The sequence below is a fragment of the Monopterus albus genome, unplaced genomic scaffold, assembly GCF_001952655.1.
Source record: "Monopterus albus unplaced genomic scaffold, M_albus_1.0 scaffold196.1, whole genome shotgun sequence".
Lineage (NCBI taxonomy): Eukaryota > Metazoa > Chordata > Actinopteri > Synbranchiformes > Synbranchidae > Monopterus > Monopterus albus.
Genome location: NW_018128076.1, coordinates 927,282 through 939,876, shown reverse-complemented (window position 1 = coordinate 939,876; position 12,595 = coordinate 927,282). Strand labels below are relative to the sequence as shown.

The window sequence follows — 12,595 nt, the reverse complement described above, 5'->3', positions numbered from 1 at the left end:
TATCTGGCTAATGTCCACATTTACAGGCTGTGACATATGACCCAGTTTGACATTCAGTAATATCAGTTATAAATATTTTGCAAGAGCATGTAGAGGAGGGAGGCAAACTGTTTCTCCCAGAATAAGAATGCCTCACCCTAGAAGAATTCTGTCCATTTCAGCCTTGAGCAGACTAACAACAAATTAAACTTGTTGGACTGTCTAGAGCACATATGTCAAACTCAAGGCCCGTGGGCCACATCCGGCCTGGCGTACAATTACATCCAGCCTGCGAGATCATTTTATACATCTTTTTTTTAATGGCCCGGCGGTATGAAGTGCCAATAACACACAAACTACAAATCCCATAATGCAACGCAACAGCTGCCTTACTGAACAATAGGCTACCTGCGATCATTCCCGCGTCAATTACTTCAGAGCAATCAAGTGTCTGTTGATGTATACAACCCTAATTTCAAGTCAAAGCTAACCCCTAACAATGGCCAAGAGAAAAGTTGATTCTGAAAACAGCCATTCAAAACCGGTGGGAGGACGAGTATACAGTACGTTTACTGACATTGCCAGTAAAGTCGTGTGTCTTATTTGTGGAGCTAATGTGGCTGTAATTAAGGAATATAACCTAAGACGGCACTACGAGACAAAACATCAGGACAAGCTGAAAAACGTGAATGCAGAGCAGAAGCTACAGAAGGTAGAGCAGTTGAAGAGGAATCTGACATCACAACAGACGTTTTCACAAAAGTGAAATCACACAGTGAAGCTGCTGTGAAAGCTAATTTTATTGCGGCAGAGGAGATAGCCAAATCAGCCCGGCCATTTGCCAAGGGAGAGTTTCTGAAGAGCTGCATGATGAAACTGTGTGACGTCTTGTGTCCAGACAAAAAGCAGGTGTTTGCAAATGTGAGCCTTAGCAGAAATACGGTTGCTGATGTTAAGTTCAAGTTTATTTATTTTGGGATAATATTGTATCCTGTCTGTTTCAATTCATATTTATGTTCAAAAAATGTTTAGTTTTAGTCTGTTAAATACATTTTTATCCTGTTCGGCCCGCGACCTTGTGTGCTTTGAGTTTGGGCCCCCTGTGCGATTGAGTTTGGTCTAGAGACACTGGATCTAACAAGGTTGAGTCTAAATCAGAACAACAATGGCTTCAGCTGTGAAAATCAGATTTGAATGAGAGAGCACTATTCCTTTAGAACTCACAGGAAAAGAACTGACCACAAACTACAGAAGAAACTGTATTGCCAGTAAATAGGGTTGCGGTGGTATGACATGTTCAGGGTATGATAACATCTCAGAAAATGTCATGGTTTCACGGTATTACAGAGTTACTATCATCATCATCTACAATGACCCTCAGAACAATGAAAAAAAGTTTTATTTTATTTAGCGACTGTGCCAGTTGATTGAGCTGGATTGCAGCACTACACTGTCCCTAAAAAATAAACAGAATTCTAAAGATGATTTTAAATACTGCATATAACTAGAACATGTTATACAACTAAAGCATGTTAGTTTGTATGTTAGCACTAGTAGTAGAGGAAGTCTTCACATATTTTTATTGTAACATTTATACTTAACATATTTAGCTTTTTTCAGCAGATTTTGCCCCAATCAAATGAATGGGAAAAATTTTCACATCTTAATATCAGCATACCTTCAGCTAAAACCACCATTTCAGCTAATAACTATTCAACTCTTCAGCTATTCATACTGTAAACAGCTTTTTGACATTTTTTATGGTTTTTGCATAATTACCATTTACATTTTGTGTCTCATTTCAATAGCCATACTCTAGTATTTCTCGGTGTGTAGGACTACTCTTTCTTTCTCATACACACACATACACCTACACACCCACAGCACTACTTCTTTTACCTACTTTGCGAGGACCAATAGGAAGTTAATAAGTTTGGTATACTTTCAGCTAGAAAAGCCATTCTGGTATCAAAATGTTCAGGTTTTTCAGGATATTATGCCATGTATTCAACTTTTTTTTTTTTTTTTTTTACAACTTTCATACTTTTTAAAATATTTAGCATTTATTCTGAAAATCTTGCCCCATTCAAATGAATGGGAAAATTTAATTTAAGCATATTTTCAGCCATTAAAGTGTTCAGCTCCTCAAGGACATTCATGCTTCTATTCAGATTTTTTCTAAACTTCATACTTTTGAAATATATAGCTTTATTTTGAAAGTTTTGCCCCATTCAAATGAATGGGAAAATTCTATGGAGGTAGCAAAATGTTCAGCTCTTCAAGGACATTCATACTTGTCTTAAGGATTTTTCTAAACCTCATACCTTTGAAATATATAGCCTTATTTTGAAAGTTTTGCCCCATTCAAATGAATGAGGAAATTCTACACTCCGCATACTTTCAGGTATCAAAATGTTCAGCTCTTCAAGGATATTCATGCTTCTATTCAGAAGTTTTCCAACCTTCATCCTTTTAAAATATTTAGCTTTATTTTAAAAATCTTGCCCCATACAAATGAATAGGGGAAATTCTACTTCAGCATACTTTCAGCTATCAAAATGTTGAGCTCCTCCAAGACATCCATGCTTCTATTCAGAGTTTTTCTAAACTTCATCCTTTTAAAATATTTAGCTTTATTTTGAAAATTTTCCCCCATTCAAATTAATGGGAAAATTGTACTTCAGCATATTTTCAGGTAGATATGCCTTTCAGGTGTCAAAATGTTCAGCATTTTCAGGACGATCCTTCAGCACATAGCATCCACATCCACATCCTACTTTATTGCATCTCATCCTTCAGATTATTCAACAAAGAATTTCAGCCATTTCTTCTCAACTATTTCAACAAAGAACTTCAGCCATTTCTTCTCATCTTTCAGCTGTTTCAGCAATTATTTCAGGCATTTTCAGGACAATCTTTCAGCTTTTATTAGCATCCACATGCATTTGACAGGAAATACATTTCTCTAGTTATCCTTATTATCCTGTAAAAGTAGCCTACTCTGTTACAAAAAAAAAGAACAAAAAGTCCTGCATTAAAATGTTAAGTATTAACACAACAATGTACTTAAATATTAGTAGGCTACTCAATGGAGAAAAATGTTATACTATACAGTATATTATATCATTACATTAACAGCCTATCAGTCATGCACTGATGTAAAAGCAGGACTGGACTGTTCAGCTCTGCTCAACTAGTTGATCCAAGTGCAAATACTGATTATTTTCATTACAATTAACCTGCTGATTATTTTCTCCATTAGCCGACTGACTGGTTTGTAAAACCTCTGACTATAGTGAAACACACGCCACAATTTATTGTAGGTGCAAAAGAGCGCAGCCAGACTAGTCTGTGCCTTCGCTCACACATACACATTTATGTGAACTTGGAAAGTTTGTGTGTGTTTCTGGGGTCAGTGCAAGTTCATTTGTAAGTTGGAGATTAGTGAACGAACAGACAATGTGGAAAATTATTTCAACAGTGCATTTTATAACTGACGTTAATTGTTTGGGATTAAAGTCATAAACACGACACAAATTTTGACCTGTACGGAGGGATGCTGTTCTTGAAGGTGCCGTTTCCGAGATATCCAAACTAATCCTGCGCTGCGGATTTTAATTTCTTTTTTAGTGGTTTGGTGATATCAGCCTCCTCCTCTCTGCCATTTGTCTGCCACATGTGTGCATGTGGAGACTGACAGGCAGTCAGGGAAGAAGGGTGCACACGCATTACATTTTTTTCTTCAATACCGGTAATAAGCAAATGTGCACAGTATGATAGCTGTCAATTTTCATACCATGGTATACCGTGAAACTGGTATATGGCTGTAACCATTCCAGTAATACAAACGGTAAAATATTTAATAAATCATGGAACTACTACCCGCAGACTGTGGAAAACATGGATGCAACATTAGAGACCACACTGTTTCTGTTTTCTGGACAGAGAAATTAAACCAACAGTTTAGCTATAATGGCCAGGTATCAAAACTGAATACCTCTTTGGTACTCACGGAAATATAGCTGTAGCACTGAATATCAAGAACGGTCAAGTATCAAAATAGTCTGATTTCAATCATAATTTTGCCAGTTTTAGGCTGCCTCCTCCTTAGCTGTCTTTAGTTTTTTTAATAGGTGGCAATCAAAAAAGGGGTTTGTACAAAAACGTGTGTTCCTAAGGCTTCAAAAATAGATTATATTGGTATCAGCACCAAAATTCAGGTATTGTATCAAGACTAAGGCTGAGTTCAGACCGACAGTCTTCTTGCGTGAAAAAACATGGCCCTCAAATTCATTTAAAGCAGACCAGTATGGCACTGTTGTGGCAAAAAAAAAAAAAGCTCAACTTGACTCAAATTTTGCTGAACCACAACAAAGTGCTGCTGTGCAAACTTTCCAGAGGTGTAAAATGCTTTCATTAAGTACTGCACTGGGGTGTTCAGACTTCAGTTTGCACACTGTACACTACATTTGATTTGAAACTGCAAAACTGACATTTTGCCCATCAGTCTACACTCAATAATCCATGATGACAAATTAAATGGTAAATGGTCTTATACTTGTATAGCGCTTTTCTATGCTTTACAGCACACTCAAAGCACTTTCACACTATTTGGCCATTCACCCATTCGCACTCACAAACACTCACACACCGGTGTCATCACTGGGAGCAACTGGGGGTTCAGTGTCTTGCTCAAGGACACTTCGACATTTTGACTGGACAAGCCAGGAATCGAACCGCTAATCCTCCAGTTAGGAAACGACCCACTCTACCTCCTGAGCCACAGCCTCCCCCAATTACAAAACTTAATTTTCAATTCTGGTTTTCTAGTCCATTTTGATCTTTTCTTTTTGTGATGATGGTTGACATTCATGTATGTGAACACTGTTAAGTTCCTAAACAGCCAGTGCAAATTTAACTAAACATGTGAGCTATGTGCATACAAGAATAACGTCATTATCATCACCCGTGCAATGGTCAACTTGCACAAAAACTGCTCGGTTATAAAAGGTCCAACAAATGTGAAATGTCTTTGTATCTGTAGTGACCTCTATCACCGTTGTTGCTTTCCTCTATGTTTACTTTTACTGGTCTTTGAAAGACCAATACTGAATGATGACAACAGGCAACAAGTGCAGAGGAGCGAGTCACTGATACCACATGCATAGTCAAAGAGCAGGTATAAATCAGATTAACAGCCACATATGCAAGTGGCCCAGATCTGAATTAAAAAAGAAAAAAAAAAAAGCTGATTTTGTTTGTGTATATAAAAAATATATATATATATATCAACGTCTGAGTTACTTGAGTCACTTCAGGTACAGTGCCTTGCGAAAGTATTCGGCCCCCTTGAACTTTGCGACCTTTTGCCACATTTCAGGCTTCAAACATAAAGATATAAAACTGTAATTTTTTGTGAAGAATCAACAACAAGTGGGACACAATCATGAAGTGGAACGAAATTTATTGGATATTTCAAACTTTTTTAACAAATAAAAAACTGAATAATTGGGCGTGCAAAATTATTCAGCCCCTTTACTTTCAGTGCAGCAAACTCTCTCCAGAAGTTCAGTGAGGATCTCTGAATGATCCAATGTTGACCTAAATGACTAATGATGATAAATAGAATCCACCTGTGTGTAATCAAGTCTCCGTATAAATGCACCTGCACTGTGATAGTCTCAGAGGTCTGTTTAAAGCGCAGAGAGCATCATGAAGAACAAGGAACACACCAGGCAGGTCCGAGATACTGTTGTGGAGAAGTTTAAAGCCGGATTTGGATACAAAAAGATTTCCCAAGCTTTAAACATCCCAAGGAGCACTGTGCAAGTGATAATATTGAAATGGAAGGAGTATCAGACCACTGCAAATCTACCAAGACCTGGCCGTCCCTCTAAACTTTCAGCTCATACAAGGAGAAGACTGATCAGAGATGCAGCCAAGAGGCCCATGATCACTCTGGATGAACTGCAGAGATCTACAGCTGAGGTGGGAGACTCTGTCCATAGGACAACAATCAGTCGTATACTGCACAAATCTGGCCTTTATGGAAGAGTGGCAAGAAGAAAGCCATTTCTTAAAGATATCCATAAAAAGTGTCGTTTAAAGTTTGCCACAAGCCACCTGGGAGACGCACCAAACATGTGGAAGAAGGTGCTCTGGTCAGATGAAACCAAAATCGAACTTTTTGGCAACAATGCAAAACGTTATGTTTGGCGTAAAAGCAACACAGCTCATCACCCTGAACACACCATCCCCACTGTCAAACATGGTGGTGGCAGCATCCTGGTTTGGGCCTGCTTTTCTTCAGCAGGGACCGGGAAGATGGTTAAAATTGATGGGAAGATGGATGGAGCCAAATACAGGACCATTCTGGAAGGAAACCTGATGGAGTCTGCAAAAGACCTGAGACTGGGACGGAGATTTGTCTTCCAACAAGACAATGATCCAAAACATAAAGCAAAATCTACAATGGAATGGTTCACAAATAAACATATCCAGGTGTTAGAATGGCCAAGTCAAAGTCCAGACCTGAATCCAATCGAGAATCTGTGGAAAGAACTGAAAACTGCTGTTCACAAACGCTCTCTATCCAACCTCACTGAGCTCGAGCTGTTTTGCAAGGCGGAATGGGCAAAAATTTCAGTCTCTTGATGTGCAAAACTGATAGAGACATACCCCAAGTGACTTACAGCTGTAATCGCAGCAAAAGGTGGCGCTACAAAGTATTAACTTAAGGGGGCTGAATAATTTTGCACGGCCAATTTTTCAGTTTTTTATTTGTTAAAAACGTTTGAAATATCCAATAAATTTCGTTCCACTTCATGATTGTGTCCCACTTGTTGTTGATTCTTCACAAAAAATTACAGTTTTATATCTTTATGTTTGAAGCCTGAAATGTGGCAAAAGGTCGCAAAGTTCAAGGGGGCCGAATACTTTCGCAAGGCACTGTAATGTGAAAACAGCCAAAGAGAAACCCTGTATTTAGAAATGACCACATCCTACATGATCAATACAACTTAATTTTAAACCTAGTAAAGCAAATCACTCTGCAGTATTTCAGCATCTAATAAGCCTTCAAACTCATGGGGAGCACCTCCAAGTCTAATAGACTATGACTGAATGAAACTCCCCTCAATCACATTAACACAAAGCATGCAGCATTTCATGTTTTTTTCCAAACTTTGATATTAATTTCATTAATTTGATTTTAAGACACAAATTAGAAAACTTGGCTCGTGAGATCTTGGTTCTCTGTAATATGAAATGTACTGACGGTGTATTTCATTCAGCATGTAAACTTGAACACTTAAAAGATGGCTGCTGCTACCGATTGCTTGTTCCTCAAAAGTTCACCTAATTTGGCCAGTTCTTCACCATTTTCTACAATTAGTCATTAAAAATGTGTCCATGTTTTTACAAAATTTGCCAAAACCATTTTCCGCATCAAGTACTGTACACCCTGCCCTTACCACAGTCTAATGTATGACTGTTGACTAGTAATGTGTATAGTATACGTTTCCTAGTGCACCCTTATTGCCATGGGAGCTAGCAGAGCAGCCACCAGGATTTATAGTCAGTTTCATGGGAAGAGAGGGCCGCTCGGTCAGACCTGAACACCTCTTCAGCTCTGCATCCACCAGCCAACAGTGAGAACTAAGGAAACTTGTCTAAACTGCTTCTATTAAAAAATACTTTTTAAGTCACAACTCAGCTGATATTTAAAGAAATGCATTTTGATACCAACCCTAAAAAACAAGCATTATAAAATTCATTTTAGCAGTGGAACAGAAAGCCAGACTTTTAAACGTGCATTCCTGGTGTGAAACTCCAAAGTACAGCAGCAGTTTGTTAATTACTGTACCAACAGGAAACAACTTCTGCACAACACCTTAAGTACACACACTGTACTGTGTGTGCTGTAACGAAGCAGTTAGCACAATGGCTTGCATCAACCAGAAATACAACCACCATCACAAGAGGGGGGGATTCCTACATCATTTCTTTTTTTTTTTAGTATGCAGTCCATTCAGATTTTTCATCATGAAAAATATACTGGTGATATTAACACATACAGTATGTCAAAGCTATTTGAATCTCAACAGCTGGCATTCCTCACAACAGCTACTTAGAGCTGGTTCCTAGGCACATCAACTCACTACTTTCAATTTTTCCCACCTTACATAATCACCTGCTGTGGCTACACGTTTTTTCCAGAAACATACATCAACAACACTCCTGTTCTGGGTGGCACTGCTAAACTCTCTGAAGTTATGTAACAATTAGTTCTTGTTCATTATCTCTCTCTAACATGTGTTGTTTCCTTGCCCTGCATGTAGAGCTGGGTACCAAACTTCAATACTTCTTATGGCACCGACCAAATTGCTTCAATACCATCAAGTATTGAAAAATGCCTTGTCATACAGTACCTTATTTCAATACCTAGGGAGTAAATTCCATTAGCGTTGGTTAGGGCTGGGCAATTAATTTTTATTTTCAATGATGATTTTGGCTTTCCACCATTATGAAAACAAAATAATCCAGATAAAATCATTATTATGCTGCTCTGTTTTGCAATGATGCTCTTGTTTTGTCTTATGTTACAAATCCAGCACAACCCTTTAGCACTCTACAATGTGAGCATTTTTGCTCACATCAGGAGAAGTGAAACATTACTTGAGTTGACAGTACATAAGCTTGTTACTGTAACTTCAATAAAACTTCCACAGGTAAAAAGTCAAGAGCAATTAAAACACCCACTTAAGGAGTATAAACTTACAGAGGAGCATTAATTTCTACTTCTCGTGCAGTCTGTCATCCACCACCAGTTTATTGCTTAATAACTAAATGTTATGAACAAGCTAAAATGAAAGATGACTAACATATTGTATGCAGCCTTACTGTTGAGTGAGAAAGAGGGAGAGAGATGGATGTGGCTGTGTCATGGTGAGCCCAGCAGACTGAGTGACTGAGCTCTGACAGTCTGTACTGTTAACCTGAAGTAGCAGTTTTATTTGTAATATAAATAGAGAACAATAAGTAATTTCCTCTGAACTGTCAAACACAATTGGTTAGATGAAATTTATTTTTCAGTTGTCATGTTTAAAGTAAATAAAAAAACTTATTTTTTAAATTCAATAAATGCACAATGTTTCAATATGTGTATCATTCCTTCTTTCATTTTCCCATTTCTATTTCACACATATAGTTAGGGCTGAATATTGTTCAAAAAAATTTTTTGATTATTGTTCAAAAAAAGTTTGATACCACTATCGATACCCGTTCCTTCAATCCCAATTTTATAAAACCCATTTTAACAAAAAGAAAACAAAATTACGGTTCAAATCTTGTGTAGCTTCTGTACAACAAAACTCCTTGGCATTTTTAAACATCCAAAGCATAACAAATACAGGCTAAAACTATTTAACTCAAGTTTTTTTATTTGAGCACCTTGGCAGTTCTACTCAAAGTAGCTTTTCGACATAAACAGTAAATCTATTTACCATAACTTGAGGTTGTCTTAACATAATATTAATGAATAGCGGGCGAAGGATACCCACTTCAGCCAGGGACACTGCATACCTGACCACAGATAGCAGTCTTGAGCAAATTGTTGCTTGGAACACTAGAACAAGGAGAAAAGGATGCCTCAAACCATTAAGACACAATCTCTACAAGTGTTTTCAATAGAGGTGCACCAATTGAGTGGCAGAGATTAGAAAAGGCTAGTTTTCAGTGTGACCAGCCAATCACTCCAAGATATCCGATTCCGTGCTGGTCAGATTTAGAGGCATGACAGTCCGTGTCGCACTTGCAACAGTACAGACCAAATGTGTGTGTGTGTAGCGCGTAGCATCTCGCATACACCTTGAGATTCACACTCATGTCTATACTGGGCATGTGTTCATGCCCACATTAAATGCAGTGAGGAGACAGCCCTAACTATGTGTATGAATGATGTGTTTGGGTTTTGCTTCTTGTTTGGTTGTGTAGTTTGCCAGCTCTTTGGCTGGAAGGCAGGTTGTATTCCTTGGGGCTATGGGAGGCACCCAGAAGCTGGCTCATCCTTCAGAAATATGTTCCGTTTATACAATATATATTTATACAGTGTCTTTCATATTCCTTGATAAAATGTTCTTCATAGGTGTTACAGTATACAAACTTTGTCATCCTGGTTGTCCAAACTACTTTACATCTGTTGTGTTTAAAGCTGCATTAACTATTATTTAGCACATATTTGGATAAATCAAGTAAATAAAAGTCTAGAAATGTTTTCTACCTGGTGTACTACATCCCACCCCCATTCTGCTATCTTCAAGCCTTGTGTTTATTTCTTGCCCTCTGTGGCCACTATTAAAATCCACACTGCACTTCTTCCATGCTCCCACTGATCCAAGGTCGTAATATGCGTTTTTCAAATCAGTATGGCTCATTTCGAAGATGAACCATAGCGGCTCCCTGTAAGGTACAACCCAGGATGGGAGCAGACCTGTTAGACCCAAAAGGCCATGTTCTGTAGCACAGAAAGAGTGCAACAAAGAGTGAGGCAAAACCAAGGTTAACACCGGATTGGCATGTTGGAGATGGAGAGAATTAAAAAAAAAATCCAAAGGACTAAAATTTGATGCAGATGTAGCTTTCTTCCTAGATGTCCAAGTACTGTAGCTGGCTAACGTGTATATATCGCCATCATTAGCAAGCTAAAGCTACGCTTTTCAATTTTTTACCTTTGTATTGCATTATTCTGGTTGTAATCCGGAGTCATTCCAACTGACTGCAATGTTGGTGTTTTGTTGTCCAGTTTAGGGCTGTCCCAAATGGCAGGTTTTGGGCTTTGGAGTTTTGCTAGTAATAATCGATGAATATCTAAATATTTACTTATGGTACTTTAAGTATTATGATGCTGATACTTTTGTACTTTGGACTTTTCAATTCAATTTTATTTGCATAGCACCAAATCACAACAAAAGTTGTCTCAGAACACGTTACAAAGTAAGGACTAGAGCTTACTATCATTATTATTATCATCATCATAAAAAGAAAAACCCAACAAATCCCCACTTGTAAAAGTGTATCTTTACACTGTGGTATTGCTTATTTTAGGTTAGAATCTCAGTATTTCTTCCACCATTGTTCAGCAATGATGAAAAATTGTGAATTTATTATTTTCTACTTAAAATTATTTAGCCACAAATAATAAAAAAAAACATAACTGCTAGGACAAAATGACTTTACATTTCTAGAATCCCAATATTTGCAGGAATTTAGGTTTTATTTTACTGGAATTATTATTTCTAGGCAATATGAAATAATAGTGAAATTAAAGCTCCTACACCATACCACTATGAGATCACAGTCACTGTGAGAACAGCTGAGTGCTGCCATAGCATATTTAAGCCTTGCTCTCAGTCAAATTTACAGACACACAGACCTGAAAATGGATGCACTTTCAGCACTTAACTACACCACAGACATGTTCAAAAAAAACTAAATGAAACACAATGAAAGAATCAGAACCATAAGATCAGTTCAGTTCAACAACCTATCATCTTAGCTGGGTTATTTCAGTGCAAAAGCTGCAATTTCAGGGAATTCCCTGGCTATTTTTTCAGCTTCCAGTTTGGTTCACTGCTACACAACTGAGTGTTACTATGAAAAATGTGGAAGGTTTTACAGTACAACTTAGCATTTCCCTTGAGAAATAATTAGCTATATTTAAATTCATAAGCCAAGGCATGATTTCACTCAGTGAACCAGGTCAAAATTCAAGACTTCCAAAGTTACAAAAGAACACAGCAGGGGCATAGAAACGTCAAATGTCTTCGTTGGCATTTACACTTCAGTCTGTGCAATAGCATCTTATAATAACGTTAGCTAACAACTGTAGGCACTCGCATGGTGCCTGGAATAAGTAAAAAGAACAACTAGAAAAGGGAATATTAATACATTAACATTACGATAAAATGGGAGAAATGCTGGGTAGATATGGTAGTTGACCGCTAATAGGCTAACGATACGTCACTAACGTTATCTTTGATTTGGTATCTAATTTAATTGTTTTTGACATTACTCACCCATTCCAGTACACGAATAAATCCGAGAGGTTCTTTCAATGGCCCCAGGTCCAGAGAAAATGCAGACACCATCTTCTACGGATAACAAAAAAGGAGTGCAAAATGACTACCAGAGACTCGAAAACATAACATTGGCAGGAGCAACAACGTTACTAGTACTACTACTGCGTCCACGACACTACCCTAGAAACTATTCACTGCTCGTTCATTACCTTGCGGCTTAACTTACTTAACTGGCCTTGCCCTTGTTAGCAAACCCCTGCTAGCAACAAGTTAAAGCTAACTCGTGTCAATCATGTCATGGGTATTCAGCGAACTTGCCTAACTTACCTGAACAGTGTTCACTGAAATGTGCAACAACTGAAAGTAGTTTGGACTCCTAAACTTGTCGCTTTGGTTGCAAAGCTAACTTAAAATGACTCCGTTTGCATTCGAACGACGGCATGCACTATTGACAGCAAGCAGCTGAGAGTTCCAACATCCAGGGAAGCAACAGATAAGACTGTCAAACCCTGTAGAACTGAACTGCTGTCAGGTTGACC

General features: G+C 38.0%; 1 protein-coding gene across 1 annotated transcript in view; it reads right to left on the bottom strand.

Annotated features, from left to right (window-relative positions):
* The window catches only part of sypl2a (synaptophysin-like 2a), a 58,173-nt gene extending 45,578 nt beyond the window's left edge, over positions 1 to 12,595 (bottom strand). The window contains exons 1-2 of the mRNA XM_020617885.1: positions 12,384 to 12,595; positions 12,054 to 12,128 (exon numbers count right to left, since the gene is read on the bottom strand). Coding sequence (XP_020473541.1) covers positions 12,054 to 12,125 — 72 coding nt within the window. The 5' untranslated portion in view covers positions 12,126 to 12,128; positions 12,384 to 12,595. The remainder of the gene's footprint in view (positions 1 to 12,053; positions 12,129 to 12,383) is intronic.